We start from the raw sequence: 16,291 nt of genomic DNA on the forward strand, positions 1-16,291 counted from the left end.
TTTCATGGATGAGGAGGCAGCTGAGAGGCTCAAAGGAGGTTTCGGAGAGATCGTGCCAAAGGGGTGACAGTGCTTAGTGAGAGATCTGGGCTGCCTGGGGGTGGGAGAGAGGGATCGGAGGTGACCTAAAGCGCACATCACCCCCCAACTCCCCATGCCTGGCTCTGTAAACTGATCCCGGCACCCAGGAGTGGGTAGACCTGCCCCCGCCGCCCCGAGCTTTACCCAGAGTGCACAGGCTATGTGGCTGGAGGCCCTGAGTCGAGGTGCTGGCTGTGCCACCCACCAGCTTGAGGAGTAACTGCTGGGGGTCCTGGTGGGAGAGGTCGGGCTCGGCCTGGACCCATGCCCGGGGCTGGGAGGGAGAGAGCAGGGGCGGCACTTCGAGGGTTAGGCAGCCACCGCTAACCCCCTGCCTCACAGTTGACCTCCCAGACCCAGGCCGTGTCCTGCCACGACTGCAGCTGAGTGCCTGGCTCTCACAGATGGCTCTCGGCCACCCCATGCTGGCCAGCTTCGGGGACAGAGATGTGACGGGTCGCCGCAGGGCCATGGAGACAATAGTCCCGGGGAGCCTCGGGAACACAGAACCTCTCTGAGTTGCACGGCATGGGAGGGGGCTCCACTGGAAAGAACAGTGACCCGGAAAGCTGGCCTGATTGTGAACCAACCTTCCTCAACTGACCTGATTACGCCGCCAGCCCCAGCTCTCCCACCCCACCTCCAAATCCGAATCTCGGACACGGTGGAATCACATGCAGTGCCCCCAGATGGGCTCGGTCCTGCCCCCTTACCTCTGGGCCTTTCATATTCTCTGCCCGTCTGCCTCACAGGCCCTCAGCTACCCCCACTCTCTATGCGTGACGCCTCAGCTTTCAGAACCCAAGTCAGAGGTCACCTCTCCGGGAAGCCCTCCCCTTCTCCCTGCCCCCAGATTCGGTCGGGTGCCCCACAGGACCAGGCAGCTCCCGAACAGCACACATTTCGGGGACAGGGACCTGGCACAGGGCATGGCATGGAGGGAGAGCCCCACAGACTGAAGCCGTCCGATCGGCTGGCAGGCTGGTGCACGGACTCCGCTCCCGTCAACACCGATCTCGGCCAACTTCTCTAGCTGGATTTCTAGTCAGCCCTGGAGACCCAGCGGGGGCCACCGAACGGGGGAGAGCGAGGCAGGCAGGTGGGGAGGGTGGACCCGGTAGAACAGCGGCTTCCTCGGTGTATCAAACCCCACCCTGAAGTCATGGCGCAACTCGGGGAAAGTTCCCTAACCACTGGTAAGGAGATCAAGAGGCAACTGTCTGCTTCCAAGAAACCAGACGTCAGCTACAGGCCGGAGACCCCAGAACACCCAGCCGCACAGGGGCAGAGCGGGAGACGCGTGGCCGAAAGGGTGGCGGCGTTAGGCTCAGCTCAAGCCACGCCCGAGGCCGCAGGGACCGGCAACAGCGGGGCCGTGGAGGGAGGCCTCGCTGTGGCGCCGGAGCCTTGGGGTGCAGGCTGTGGGGTCACGGGTCCGCTCAGGGCGCTTCTAGGATGGACTGAGCTCCCAGGGAATCGTCTGGGAGTGACACCCCCAAGGGTCACCCAGGCTCTGGGAGCCCAAAATGACGCAAACCCTGGCCTCAGAAGCTGGCGGGGGGTGTGGGGCATTGCTCTCGATCCTGGAGACACACACTGACGCTCTGCTGCCAAAGGCCTTTATTGAGTCCCTGGGCCTGCCCGGGCCGTGTCCGGGGGCACAGGCACTGCGACCATCCGGGCATCCCCGGGCGGTGGGGGGGGGCGGGGGGCGGCCCTTACACCTGGCACCCCTGAGTGCCGTACTCCTGGAGGAAGTCGCTGAGCTGCGCGCAGGCTGCCCGATGGCGGGTGCTCTGGCACAGGCGTTCAGAGGGCATCTCCTCCACCCAGGTATTCGAGTCCAGCAGGTACTGGGGGCTGCGGAGGCAAAAGGGCAGTCAGCACGGCTGGGGGGGATGGGCGCGTGGTTTCTGGCGGGCCAGGGTCTGCATGCTGGGGATCCCTTCCCTCTCGAGGTGGGAGGAGAGCAAGCGACAGGGGCCCGGAGAACTCACTCCCCCTTGAGGTCAAAGGTAGCTCCATCCAGACCCATGATCAAGTACTCTTTCCCAGGTTCCAAGCGAAGGCGGCAAGAGGCTCGAACCAGGAAGTTGCGGGTCTGACGGACAGTGGCCTTGGTGTCCTTGGCTGAGAGGATGAGGGGCGCAGGAGTTGTCAGAGGCGAATGGAAGGTACAGGGCCAGTGGGGGCTGGGGGCTGGGCCCGGAGCCTCTCATCGAGCCCTCACTGCGCCTCACGGAGACGTATGCCTGCTTTTCGATGGATGGCCAAGCCCAGAGCCTCCAAGAGGCTGAGGGGCTTTGAGCTCAGCCTCCGAACGTCCACTATCCTGGGCAGCTGGGCTGCAAACCCTGACCTCGGCCCCCTCTGTCCCCCAGCCCCACCGGCCCATCCGTTCCCTTCATACTGAAGTGGAGGACTTGGGTGATTCTGGTCTCGAAGAGACGGAAGGCAGCTCTGCCATCTTCTCGAAGGACCTTCACCTGGAAGCCTACAAGGGCGTTCAAGAGAAGGGAGCACGGGTTTGTTCCACCTGCGGTCACGGGGCGCGGCCCAAGTGCAGAGCCCGGGGCGGGGGGGGGGCGCACACTGACCGTAGTGCACACGGGGGTAGTAGCAGGCAAACTTCATCCTGTAGCCCGCCTCGTCCTGCAGCCCCCGCTCCAGGGCACGGCGCTGCCGAGGGCACTTCCCTGCCGGGGGGGCGGGGGGGGGCAACACGGATGAGCCCGCGTAGGCCCCGGCCTCACCGGCCTCCCGCCCCAGCCTCACCGGCTTCCCGCCCCAGCCCCGGCTCTCACCCTCAGCACACTGGCAGACGTCAGCAGAGCACAGTGTGGACAAGAGTTTGCTCTTAGTGGGGGCCCCGTAAAACACAGAACATTTGTGCTCTGGAGGAGAAAGGGCAGTTAGAGCGCACGCCCCCCCCCCAACAGTGCCTCCCCCGTCCCAAGGAGCCACAGGACATCCCTGCCACCCGGCACTGCCCCACTTCCTGATGTCCCATATGGGGACACCTACTCCAAACCTGCCAAGTGCCCCCCAAGGGCTCACCGGGGTTGTAGTAATCATACAGGGCCGCGCTGGCCGGCTGGACGAGCCCCACGGCCACCTCCTGCATGGCCCCGAAGCCCACGCACTCCCGGGAGGTGGGGACCTGGCAGGGGCGGGGAGGAGACGTCAGGGCGCACCCCCTGGGCCCTGCAGGCCACTGGGCTGCATCTCCTTGACCTGTCTCTGGTCTTATCTTCAGTGTCTTTCACATGCTAGTACCTTCCGGCCGCCGGAACTCTAAAAACTGCTCCCCGAGGTCTCTGCTGATGTCACTGCCAGACAGTGACCTCGTCCCAGGCTCCAGTGCCCTGGGCAGAGTCTCACATCATGGACACGTTCTGCACGAAACTCTCTAAGCTCAGTGTTAGCTTCCGGCCATCCCTGGTGCTGACCTCGTCATGCCTGACCACCCCTTTTCTTCCTTCCCAGAGGCGCAGTCCCTGGCCCTGGCTCTCCGGTCCTCTGCGCTCCCCTGAGGAGGTCTCAACCGCTCCTTGGCTTTCACCAAACCCTTCCAGGCTGATGATTATTAAACTATTAAATTAGACGTTGAGATTATTAAACACTCAGCTTCATTCTTGCAGTAGGATTACTGCGGCCGTGTAAGTTCTCCAAATTCACTCTGCCTGCCCCTCGAAGCCCAAACCCCCCAGGCCTTGCTTCGTCACCAATGCACCCGGGCCCCCCTTTATGTGTCATAACATAATGGCAGGTGCTGTCACTCGCCCGTCCTCCCTGACCCTGCAGCTCACGGCCTAGGCCCAGACCCCCCTCCTCACGCCCACACTGGTCCGGTCCAGCCCGGTACCCTGCCAGTTTCCTTCCCGAGCCCCGCTGCTTAAGTCAACTCCTTGCCCAAAATCTTCCTGGCTTCTCATCTTCCATTGTGTTCAACGAAACTCCTCTGCCTGGCTTCTCAGGCTAACGGGGTCTGGCCCCTCTGCAAGCACTGGGCGGGGCGGGGGGGGGCCTTCCTCGACACCCCCACACCTGGCTAAAGGTGTTATAGTATTAACACATCTTTTTCACATTTTCTCCAAGAGATTACAGCTAATGCTTAAAAAATGTTTGAAGGTCATCTGAGGGTTGATGATTCTTTGTTTTAGCCAAATAATGGCAAGCCACTCATCTATGACCATCATCACTTTATAAAAGAAAATACACTTCAGTATCAAAAACAAAAACCAAAAAAACGAAGGAAGGTCAACGACGAACAACAAAAGCAGCCCTCAAGTTCAGTAAATTCAGCTTTATGAATGGCTCACCCTCGAGTCCTTCCCTGCGGACCGGCACAAGCCCCGAGCTGCATCTGGGGCTCGGCCCCATCACCCCGCAGGCAGGGCGGCCTCCCGGGCCTGCCCCCCTCTGCTCTGGCACACTCTCGTCCTGTCTCCCTGCTCACATCTCAAGTTCTCTCTCAGGTCAGCCGTGCTCAGTAAACCCAGGGTCGTCCTTCCCCGTGTCTCCCCTCCCTGCTCACCGAGTCAAAATACAGCAGGACGTGGGGCCCCTCGGTCTCAAAATGACTCACGTAGCGGTCAGAGAGGGAGGCCAGCTGTGGGGAAGGACAGATGGTGACAGGGAGGTGGCCCCGGGCCCCGCACAAGACCGGGCTCAGCGGCTGGGAGAGCTTCAGGGATGGAGCTGGGCTCCTGGGGGCACAAGGGACCCCCCCTGGGCCACTGGCCGCACCTTCTCCAGGTCAGCACGCAGGGCGCTGAATCCGCTCAGGAGGGTGATATCAGCAATGGCCATGCCCGACAGCCCCGCCTTGCCGCTCCGCCTGCAGAGAGACACGTCCAGGGCCCACCCGCTCTGAGTCGCAGACGCCCAGCCCCGGCCTCTGCCCTGCCTCCGTCTCCGGGCCCGGCAGCACCCCGTGTCGGGCACAGCCCCCCACACTCACCAGATGCACACGGTGTACTGCACTCTGGACTCCTGGTCGCCGGGCACCCCGGGGGCCTCCCGCCTGCGGCGGTTCCGCCGCCTCTCAAACAGCTCCAGGGGCGTCACAGTCTGGGAACCGGCACCTGGGTCGTCCTTGGCTGGAAGGTCCTCATACACATAGTCCTCGTAGTCCTCGTTGGCCTCCCCTGCACAGGGATGGTGGTGTGGCTTGGCTGCTGGCACCGGCCCCCTTGGGGCCCCACGACCTCCGGCCCCAACACTCACTTGTGTATTCAACGTAGCCCGTGACGGTAACTTCAATCTGAAGATCCTCACAGGTCGTGTTCTTCAGGTCCAGGACGTTATAGGTACGAAGGATCTAACTCAACAAGGGGCAAGAACAGGGGACATGTGGGGCCCAGACCTTTCTCCAGGGCCACACCTGGGCCATCGCCTGGGCTGAGGGATTCCAGGCCTTCAGCCCCTCTCATCCCTCCTGACCAGTCCATAAATGTGGACGGCCCATGGGGCTGCATTAGCCGGCGAGACGGGGGCAGGGGCCTGCCCTCAGGGGCGAGCACTCTACACGGGGCCCAGAAGAGGCTGGAATGGAAAGCTCAGGAAAGGCTTCTGGCCAAAGCTTGCAGAAGAATGAGTTTGTCACTTGGGAAGAAGGAGGGGAAGGACATTCTAGGCAAGGAGATCTGTGTAGATTCGTGGATTTGTCTGGCCAGGCAGGTGGGTGGAAGAGTCTGACTTTTCTCCAGGGTTAGTCTGACCGGTGTCCAGCAGGCTGACCTCACGGCAGTGTGCACAGTGGATCAGAGGGGTGAGACACGGGGGAGGGAGAAGTTCTAACACTGTCTTAGCAGAGTCTAGGAAACAAGTGACAAGGGCCCCAGGCAGCAGGGGAGTGGAGGAGAAGCTGCCGGGGCCATAAGGAAGGGCTGGGATGGGCACACGAAGGTGGCCTCCAGAGCAGCGGCTGGGATCCTGTGGGGAAGGGGCCCTGTCGGTCAGATGAGGGGACCCAGGAGGAAGAAGGGGTTTGAGGTGCTGTGTGACACGTGGGGCCTGTGGCTCAGGAGAGAGGCCTGGGTTGAGGTGCTGGGTGTGTATGCCATCAGCACTGACAGGGGAAAAGGAGAGGACAGGTGCCCAGAGAGGGCAGAGATCAGAGTGAGGGGGAACCCCCAGAACAGCAGGGGGCCGCCCACCCCGGGGGCATCTCCCCCTCCCCCCTCCCCCACGATCTCCGCCCTCAGGCCTCCCACTCAAGACCACGGCCCCTCCATGCTGGGTCCCAGGTGTCCAGTGCCGCTGGCTCTCACCTTCAAGGTCCCTTTGCTGTTGCCTCCCACCTTCACGTTAATCTTGCTGCCCAAGGAAAACTTGCAGGAACAGAGAACGGAAAGGGATGTCAGAGGGCACACAAGGGCACGCAGTTGCTCCAATCCACCTCCTCCCTGAAAACAACCTCTCCTCCTCTCCCACCTCACACGCTCACAAAGCTGACACCTCCATGTGCGCCACCTCCCTTCAGCCTCCTAAAATCCCTGTTGGGTAGACTCTGCATGTATTAATTTTGAGATGAGAAAAATGAAGCTCAGAGGTTAGGTGACTTTCTCCAGGTCACGTGGCATACTTGGTCTTCCCACAAGGACATCAGGCCAAATGGCCATGGGGATTCCACAAGGGTGGGGGGGGCCCGGGGTCGGCTTCCGGCCTGGCCACCATAGGCCCGAGGGGTATGGCAAGCCAGGTGAAGGCGTGGCTCACCTGCAGCTCCTCCTCCAGCCCCTGAATTTGGTGGTTGTTCAGATGCAGCTCATGGGACTTGAACCCACTGCGGCCCATGGAGCTGAGAGTCACGTTGAGCCCCCTCTCTTCGGGGGTGTGAGAAGCAATCCAGTATGCAGACAGAGCATCCAAGGCCATCACTGTGTCCTGGAGAGGTGAGCTGGCACTCAGGCCCTCAGTCTTGGGACCACCCACCCCCAGAGCCCCCGGGCAGCCCCTACCTGGGTGCTGCGGAACCCCCCTTGGAAACTGCCCTGGTGGGTAAGCCAGGCTGCAGCGTGGTCAGCCATCTCTGACTTGCCCTCCCGTAGCAGCAGGTGAAGCAGGCCGTAGGCTGTGGTTTCGATCCACACGGCCGGGGCCTGGGGCATGGGGTCTGTTGGGCCTCGAGGAGCCAGGGTTGGTGGGACGGCATTGCTCTGAGAACCAAGGACTGAGGCCCAGTACAGGTTATCTGGAAGTGAAGGGAGACCCACAGGTGAATGGGGGCGGGGGTTGGGCCCTAGTTGCCTGGCCCTCTGACGCTCCCCGTGTTGGGCTCTCCCGATTCTACCCCAATTATCCCTGCTTATGCTTTCATTCCTTCTTGAGGTCTTCATTCGATTTCTCCCTTTGGGCACACTCAGGGGTCCCAGGTCCCCCAAGGCCCAGGCTCATTGCCAGGACCCCTTTGGCTCTCACCCCCCGTCTTCTGGGCCATCGCCATGAGGTTGCGGTGGGCAACGTTCCGCAGGTCCTCAGAAGCCTTGGTGAGAGTCAGGGCATAGGCCGTGATGGCAGCTGCATGGGCACCCAGGGTCCCAGCACTTGCTTTCTCCCCCAAGAAGGAGTTTGCTCTGATGATGGAGATTTCCTAGGAGAAAGTGGGGAGGAAGGTCAGAGAGCTGGACACCTGGGTTCCTGGGGAGAAAGGGAGGAAGCTGGGGGCCAGGAAAGGGCAGACACCCAGGTACCCTTACCACTTTCTGCTTCAACTGCTCTGTAACGTCATCCTGCAAGATGGCCAGACCATGCTGAAGGGCGATGACCACGAAGGCTGTGAGCGCCACATTCTCGTCATCTCCCACCAGACCCCCCTAGTTGAAGGGGGTAAAAAAGAAGAGGTCAGCCAGGAGCAGGGAGGGGCAGGGAGCGCCCTCCCACCTGGGCTCCTCTGTCCGGCCTCCCAGCCCCGAACCTGCATGGCCCTGTGTAAAACTGGGCAGGGGTCCTGGAACGACCCGTCGGCCTGCTGCTGCGTCAGCAGCCACCTGGCCGTCTCCTGCAGCTTTTCAGGTGAGCCGCCCACCTGCTCCTGGGCCACACTCAGTACCTTCAGCACAAAGGCCGTGAGCCTGGTGGGGAGGGAGGGATGGCTGGGGACAGTGACCAGTCCCCATAGGGGACACATCCCCACTTGCCCAGGCACCTGGTTATTCGCCCTCCCACCGTACCTGGCTCTGCCCCCTCCCGCAGCCCTGGCCCCCCTCAGAGACCCAGAAACATTCTCCCAACCTCACCAGGTGCTGCTGTCCCGATGTAACCAAGCCCCGTAGGAACCATTTGTTTTCCGAAACTGCTGGATCCGCATGTAGCCTTGGGGACAAGAGGCAGCTGCTGAGGCAACACTCACTCTCCCACCATGTGTACCCGAGGCCACACTCCCCATTCCCAACAGGTGCCCCCTTCCTTCTCCCTTCTAGCTAGTTGGGCTGCCCCTCTGCCTTGAACTGCCCTCTCCCAGCCCCGCGCCTGCTTGCCCCTGTGCCCAGAACCTTTCTGGATCAGATCCACAGCGTGGTCCTTTGTCTCGGGAGGCAGTGTGCTCCACTGCTCGGTCTTGTCCAGGTAGCGGGAAGCAGCCAGTGTGGGGGCCAGTAAGATCATGGTCTGTTCCCCGCAGCCCTGGGGAAGCCTCAGGAGGGAGGTCAGGCCTCCTGGTGATAAGACCCCCTTCGAGCCCAAAGTGTCCAATGGATCTGAGGCTATAGGGGAGACGGAGGGCTGAGGATCAGAGAGCAGGTCTGGGGACCCACGGGACCATGGGATCAAACAGGGGTCCATGGGTTCCACATGAATGAGGCACCCCTGGGAAGAGACGGAGGACACGCCCACCTGTAACCCTGACAAAGCTGCTGAAATCTCCATCTGGGATGATATTGGGGTCAGAGTTGCCAGGAATCTCCAAGGTCCGGGCTCGGTGGTCTGGGGCGGGGATGGGGGAAGTTGGCCATCTGGTTGGCTGCCCACATCCCCCACCACCTACGACCCCATCAGGACACTGGTGGCTGGAGGAGGGGGCCACTCACCCAGGGGATTGAGCTCATAGACAATCTCCTCCGTGTGGATGGCCCCTTCTTTCTGTCTCAGGGGAAGCACGGCTGTGAGGGGTCACACGGTACTACGGCCTGCCCCTCCCAGTGCGTACTCCCCAGGGCATGGACTTCAAGCGTCAGGGACAGAGTGGGATCAGAATTGTAGAAGATGTAAACAGACCAAGGCATTGGTTTTGGGTGTTGGGACTCTGCCCTGGCTACCAGAGAGGGTATGGGGCAGGGGCGGTGGGGGGGGTTGTAAATCTGGGAGCTTGGGGGCCTGGAGTTAGGGCTTTTCCAGTCACCTGAATTTGTAGAACCTTAGACACTGCGTCCCCCACAGGGAAGTCCGAGGACCCTCGAGCCACCACCTTCAGGGACACAGCCGCCGCCGCCGTGGGCACCACAGAGAAGCCAACAGGCCGGGCAGAGCCTGCAGGCACCAGGACACTCTGGGCCAGCCCTCCACCTCCAGCCAGGCACAGCCCCTCCACTGGGGACACGTGGACGCTCACCTGGGTGCAGGGAGACGGGGATGGCCAGAGCCCCAGGCCGGTTGGGCACCCCCCCGCGCCCAGCTGCTCCAGCTCCCACCCACTCCCGTGTGCTCAGGCTTCCGCAGGGCCTCACAGTCAGATTTGTATTCAGGTAGTTGTAGAGGACAGGCCGCAGCTCCAGCTGCTCAAAGCGGCGGACGGAGAGAGGCAAGCGGAGGTGCAGGTGGAATTCACGGAACACTCGGACCCGGGCCGGTGTGGCCACGCACAGGCCTGGCAGATGGGGGGGTGGTGTGGCACAGGGGGCAGAGATCAGGGGCCTGGGGTGTCACAGCCACAGGGTCCCAGGAGGGAGGGACGGGGGGGGTGACCCAGTTCTGCCCCCCACCCTCCACTTCCTAGCCTCCCTGCCCCAGCACGTGCCTCCCCCAGGGGTCTGCCCCCAGTCCAGTACGAAGAGCAAGGGGCTGAGTAGGAAGCCTAGGTCGGGGGGAGATGGGAGGGGGCGGGGTGGACTGAGGTCTAGGCAGGGGCCCTCTCACCTGTGCTTTCAGACAAGCTCACACCATGGATCTCCCATGTGGTGAGAGAGTCAGGGAGCATCTGGGACAATCTGCAGTGGGAAAGGTGAGAAGCCCCGTCACAGCCTGGGCTGGCCCCAGACACAGCCCAGAGCCAAGGCCAGGCCCACCACACCCCCTCACTGGAGGAAACGGTCCACTTTTTCCACTCTCCAGAGCCAGTTCTCCGGGAAGAAGCTGCGCACAGGAATGTCATCTTCATCCATCAGGTCCTCCTCCTGCAGGACCTCCAGAGCTAGGGGACCATAGTGGGGGGGGGAGGGGGAGTGAGGAGGGGAACCATTCTGCCCTTCCAGAGGCTCCTGCCTGTCCCCCAGCCCCACAGAGAGCCTCACCTCGGGCAAGGCCCATCTGGCCCCTGGAGCGGGACTTCTTGCGCAGGTCCTCAGCAAACTGGCAGCAGGACAAGAAGGGCGCCCGGCAGGCCAGCTGCCGCACCCGAGCCACCCGCTGCTCGCAGGAGCGTATCATGGGCAGCCTCGTCAGCCCATCCTGGCAGCAGCGCCTGGCTTCTGGGGAAGCATACTGGCCCACTGCAGGGCCAGGCGAGGGTAGGCACAGGGGAACCCCATGGAGACACATCTCATTTCCCACCTGGACCTCTTAGATACACAAGGACTCACCCTGAGAGACCAGGAACTCGGGTGAGGCCAATGGAGAGAGCCTCCATCCACCTTCAACCCCAGAACTTGGGTCTCTGGCCCCAAATACCATATACGGGCTCACTCAGGAGCAGCGCAGCCAAGAGGCAGACCCTGTCACTCTGACCCTTGGGCCAAGTGGAGAGCTGCATGAGCACCCACAACTCACACTTCTCGTGAATCGCCTTTTGGAAGTTCACGTTTCTCTTATTCCGGGTTTTCTTCTTGGGACAGCTCAGACCTGGTAGAAAGCAGGACTGCAGCCAAGCGCAGGGTGTATGGCCTCTCACCTCCCCTCCCTACCCTCCTTCCCTGGCCTGGCCCTTCCCACCAATCCTTTTTCCATCTTAGGCCCTGAGGCCCCTCCTCCTTCCTGATCTTCTCACCTCCCAACTCCCCTTCCACCTCTGTTCTCACTCTTTCTGGCTGAGGTTAACAGGTCTCCATCAGAAAAGGCCAGACCAGCTGCCTCAAACACCTGAAGGGCATTGTCCCCACCTCCAGGACCACAGCCAAGGTCATAGCTGTTCATAACTTCCAAGACCTGGCAAGAAAAGGCCGGGATGTTGCAGACAAGTTGAGGGACCAGATCAGCCACTCAGCTCCAGGTGAGAAGACAGGGGCCTGGGCTTGAGGAAAGCCTGGGGGGGGGAGGGGGCAGTCTGTGGGGAACTTGAGACCTCAGGGCTAGGTCCTGGGCTCAGGACAGCAGGACAATGAGCCACAGAAGGGAGGGAAGGTTGGCGAGAACGGAGGGTCTAGACAAACCTTGCCCATGTTGAGGGGTTTGTGGGAACTCCCGCCCACAGCATACAGAGCCGTGTCCATGGCCCCCAACGCCACGAGGGCCGGAGAGTCTGTTTGCAGGTGGAGCCTTACAAACTCCCCAGGATGATACTCCTTGACGCTGTCCACGTTCAGCTCCAGCTGGCAGAGGCGGGAGGAGGGGGCAGTCAGAGTGGGGAGAGCTGCTTTCAGCCCTGTGCGTCCTCAGCGTACCCCAAACCAAATCCATGCCCTGCTCACAATCACTCTGTCTTCTTTCTCTCTTGACCCCCTAACGCACAGACACACCACCTCTCTGAATGCCAGTTACCTTGCCCTCGCAGGCCCCTGCCTGGACATCCACTCGCAGGGAGTTGGCCACGGGGATGCCCCCATGATAGTAGAAGGCCACAAGGTAGAAGGAGGGTACCAAGTGATGGTCCACAAACACGGAGACTGAGGTCAGGTCCGTCCTGGGCTCTCGAGTCATAGACACAATCCGGCCCCGGGAAAGGATCTGGGGCAAGAGTGGTTTCCTCTTCACTGTACACCCCCAATCCTGAAACTGTTCCCTCCACCTCAAGGGCTCTCTCCTCCCTGAGATCCTCCCTGCACCCTGCACCCTGCACCCTGCCCTCCCTCCTCGACAGCCTGGCCTCTGCGCACCATGTAGTAGTAATGAGAGAAGCTGTCCTCACTGACGCCCACAGCTCGCAGGTTCAGGATGAGAGTGTCCCCAACGCGAGGGGGTCGAGGATCCGGCCGCTCAATGGACAGAAACCTGGAGTGTCCTGAGGGTGGGGCTCTCACAGTGAGCCTGGCTACGGCTGGGTGAGGGGAGCCTGCAGATACCTAGAAAGAGGGGCAGGGCAGGGGTATGGTCAATGGCAAGGACCCCGGGCCCAGCTTCTTCCCCCAGCCCGGGACGTGGATTCTCAGGAGGCTGGCCAGCCTTTCTTTCCTTCCCCTACCCTGTCCCATGAGTGGGACCTACCGAGAGCTGCACTTCTGAGATGGACTTCGACGTAACGATGGGAACAGTGACTTGACCGCTCCCATCTGTGTTCTGTTCAAGGTACTGGACTGTAGAAGCAGATCCAGAAGACAACGTGGCCGAAACTTTGACAGGAATGCCAGAGGCCGGGAAACCAGATATGTCTCGGACCAGGGCCTAGGTGAGTGGGGGAGGGACAGATAAAGGAGACTGCTCAGTGAGGCCCCATGCCCTCCTGACAACACCCCACCCCCCACTCATCCACCCCCTCCAGAGGAAACCTGCAGCAGAAAGGGGGCCCCAGGCACAAGGTGTCGCTTGGTGTTGCTAAGATCCAAGGAGAAGGGAGATGACACAAAACGCCAAGACGTGAGCTCTGCTTCCTCCATCTCTCCCCCTGCAAGAGATGGGGCAGAGAGAGGTGGAGGACAGAGAGCCACAGAGAGAGGAGCGGGAGAGCCGGGGAGATGAGAGCTTGAGTGTTTCCTGCCCCGGGAGAGCCGGGGAGACGAGAGCTTGAGTGTTTCCTGCCCACGAGACACTCAACTCCTCAGACTCGTCAGTGCACGGGCCGTCTTGTATTCATCTCTGTGTGCTGAGGCCAGCAGGGGACCCAGTACACCAATGGTATGTAACTCGTGTCTGCCGGATGGATGGAGAGGTGGGTGAAAAAAAAAACTGAGACGGGGAAAGGGGTATCTTCTCCTGAAACCACCCAGAAACACAGCTGGGGAGAGACAGTGTCCTGGGTCTGTCCTGCCCTTGGGTGCAAGACGAGGGTAAGAGCAGGGAATGGTGTCGATGCTGGAGAACAGAGGTCAGCTCGAGGTCAGAGGCTGGGGGCTGGGGTTACAATCAGGGAAGCCTCTCACCTGGAGACTCAATGATGGCAGCTGCAACATAGAGGTGCAGCCCGGGGAGGTCGGCGATGCTAACCTGAAGCTTCTCCAGGGCACCCTGAACCTCAGCCTTTGAGAGGGAAATATGGCACTGGCCGTCTACCAGCTGGGGCAAAAAAGAAAACAGGGCCTGGGGTGAGATTTGTCGCCCCCTCCCTCCCCCACACCCCCCTCTCCTCCCCCACGCCCCCACCCTCCTTCCTACCTTAGCCTGACTCTCCAGTCCCCGGAGGAAAGTCTTATGGCCACCCTCTCCCAGGAGCCCGAAGCGCACGTACGCCACCCCCTGCACCGGCTTCCCATAGATGTACCTGCCCCGGGAGAGAGTGGGAAGAGGGTGGGTCTAGGAAATAAGGCCAGTATCTTGGGGGGGGGGGGGGAGCGGCGCTGGGGCGAGGGGAGGCAGGGCTTCACAGCTCCTTCAGACCGAATGGGGAACCCTGGGTGCCCATGGGGCAGAGAGTTACCTGGCCTGGACGTCTAATTGGATATCATCGAGAATGCCAGGCGCTGTCAGGATGTAGGGTTTTCCAGGAACAATCTTCACCTCGAAGTTGGGAAGGACTGACCCAGGGTGAAGGGGTGGCAGGTCAGACTAGTGAAAGGATGCTTCAAAGACTTCCCTCCCCTCGGGGCTGTGGCACCTATACCTCCCTGGCCCTGCCCTGCCCCCACCGCCTCCCCCTTCTATCCCTAGCTCCTTTAGGAAAGGAGATGCTCGTCCCGCACTGTCTCCAGCTCTCACCATATTTCTTCACCTCAAACTGGGTGCTGCTGTTAGAGTCTCGGCCATCTGAGAACCGGGCTGTGATCGTCCATGTCCCTGGCCTACAAATAGGGGAGGGACTCAGCCCGCTTGTGCAAGAGGCCCACAGAGAGCCAGAGGACTGACTGGGGGAAAACCAGAGCTGTGAGGAGGGCTGGAGGTCGACTGGGTGCTAGAGGCAGAGAGCCAAGGGAGATGGGCATGGGAGGGGCCGTCACCAGGTCAGGGGAGCTCACTCTGAGATATCGGGAATCATGAAGTCACCCTGGAAGATGGAGGAAGTGTACACTTCCCTCTTCCACACACGGAGGCCATGAGAGTTCTGCAGCGGGAGTAGACATGGTCACGGGTGGGAGGTCAGATCAGCAGCCCTGCTGATCAAGGTCACAGAGGTCAGGGACTCACCTCTACTGTGACCGTAAGGGTGTCAGTGGATGGGCGCATCTTTTGATCCAGAGCAAAGATCCGGTACCGAACTGGGAGAGGAGAGCAAGAGGTAAGCAGGAATCCATTTGCAAAGGGTGGACCTCGGCCCCCACTGCTTCCAGGGAGCGAGGGGGAGGACAACAAATATTTGCCAAGCAGCCTTCCTGTGTGGCACGTTCAGGCTGTCTCACTTACGGGGTGCCAAACATGCCTTGAGCAGGCTGGGAGCCAAAGGTAGAGGCCCTGGGGCCCGACTCACCCCGCTGGCCAGGGTTATAAATGGGCTGGTCGGTCTGCAGGAAGAGGTGCCCCCGGCGCGAGGAGAAGAGCAGGTTGACGCCCTGAATGTCTGTCTTTCTGGACAGAGAGTTCTTCAGCCATGGTGACTGGGCCACCAGCTGGACCTCGGGGCCACTGAGGAGGCGGTGAAGGCCACAGGTCTCTGCATCTTTCGGGGAGATCTGTGAGGAGAGGGAGAGGGAGGGGGAGCAGGTCAGAGACAGAGTAGAAGGAAAAAGACAGAGATGGAGATAGAAACAGGAAAGGCAACAGTGTGGGGAGTGGGGGGAGAAGAGAAGGGGAGGGAGGCCAATGAGATGACAAAACACTTAGAAGACAGAGGGGAGCACGGTGAGAGGCAGAGAGAAGGGAGTGGAGGCTAGTTACCTGGAGGCTAAGGAGTATGAAGTCTTTTTCTGAGCTGAGGGAAAAGTCCGCCTTTGGGGAGCAGAAGGCATTCAAGTTGGATGGGTTTCTCAGGAACACTGATCCTGTCACTACCTGTCCCGGGGGAACATCCTTGAGCTGCACCCCCACTGAGAGGGGGACCCCCAGGTGAACCACGGAAGGTGAAAACAGGAGCAACCTAGGGAGAACAAGAAGGGGTCCACATTCAGCACCACCCGGTCCCCTCCATCCCTCGCTCCTCCATCAGGTCACCCATGTCTGCTCTCCCATCACCAGCCCTGTCCCACTCAAGCACTAGTGTCCTTCCTCCAGGACCTGGGCTTCTGCAGGGATAAGGCGAAGAAGCTGGACACCCAGATCAGCCCCCAGAGGAGCCTCATGGCTGGAGGACCCAAGAGGGATCAGACCCGTCTGTCTGCCTGCTTCTGTCTGGTCAACCCAGGGCTTAGAGCAGATTTGACTCTGGACCTTGCTCCTCCCCTGGCCCAGCTCAGCCGGGAAACCATGTGACAGGCAAGAAATGCAACTGGCCCCAGGCCCAGTATTTAGCAGGGGCAGGGAGGACAACACCTCGGACACTTGGGTCTCTGAGGGAATCTGAGAAAATCACGGCCCAGAGTTATGTCCTGTCCTTCCGTGTTAACCCCTCTCATCCCAGTGCCCTGGGCAGCCCCCCTACTGGGTGTATCTGGGTGGATATATACACACACACACACACACACACACACACACACACACACACACGCTCCAGTATGTGTGGGCATAGGAGTCCAATGTGGCTCAGTACATGGTTGGAGACACATGGCTCCTTTGTAAAAATCTTAACAAAACAAGGTACAAGACACTTATCTCTAACTACATCCCCCACAAAACCTGAACGACACCAGACCTTTGCTTTGTGTAGGCCCTAACAGAA

General features: G+C 60.8%; 1 protein-coding gene and 1 long non-coding RNA gene across 2 annotated transcripts; one reads left to right on the forward strand and one right to left on the reverse strand.

Annotated features, from left to right (window-relative positions):
• Window positions 1-1,684: 1,684 nt before the first annotated feature.
• C4A (complement C4A (Chido/Rodgers blood group)) lies at window positions 1,685-15,832 on the reverse strand. The gene is made up of 41 exons (XM_036108210.2): window positions 15,691-15,832; window positions 15,355-15,553; window positions 14,948-15,149; window positions 14,668-14,738; window positions 14,499-14,584; window positions 14,242-14,324; window positions 13,964-14,060; window positions 13,702-13,807; window positions 13,470-13,602; window positions 12,879-12,994; window positions 12,598-12,774; window positions 12,270-12,455; window positions 11,935-12,120; window positions 11,607-11,765; window positions 11,256-11,382; window positions 11,008-11,079; window positions 10,533-10,730; window positions 10,321-10,432; window positions 10,159-10,229; window positions 9,750-9,889; window positions 9,425-9,634; window positions 9,114-9,165; window positions 8,920-9,009; window positions 8,580-8,789; window positions 8,325-8,400; window positions 8,003-8,159; window positions 7,785-7,901; window positions 7,507-7,678; window positions 7,047-7,279; window positions 6,805-6,972; window positions 6,357-6,416; window positions 5,311-5,404; window positions 5,045-5,231; window positions 4,831-4,921; window positions 4,619-4,693; window positions 3,139-3,241; window positions 2,886-2,975; window positions 2,679-2,777; window positions 2,492-2,575; window positions 2,079-2,211; window positions 1,685-1,941 (listed from the first exon to the last, which is right to left on the reverse strand). Exons 1-41 carry the CDS (start codon window positions 15,753-15,755, stop codon window positions 1,800-1,802), a joined length of 5,229 nt encoding a protein of 1,742 aa, XP_035964103.2. The 5' UTR covers window positions 15,756-15,832; the 3' UTR covers window positions 1,685-1,799.
• Window positions 2,465-3,701, forward strand: LOC118545781 (uncharacterized). Its single transcript, XR_004922219.2, has 2 exons — window positions 2,465-2,606; window positions 3,568-3,701. It is a non-coding gene; the product is annotated as an uncharacterized LOC118545781 (long non-coding RNA).
• Window positions 15,833-16,291: the final 459 nt, after the last annotated feature.

This window comes from Halichoerus grypus, chromosome 9 (assembly GCF_964656455.1).
Source record: "Halichoerus grypus chromosome 9, mHalGry1.hap1.1, whole genome shotgun sequence".
Lineage (NCBI taxonomy): Eukaryota > Metazoa > Chordata > Mammalia > Carnivora > Phocidae > Halichoerus > Halichoerus grypus.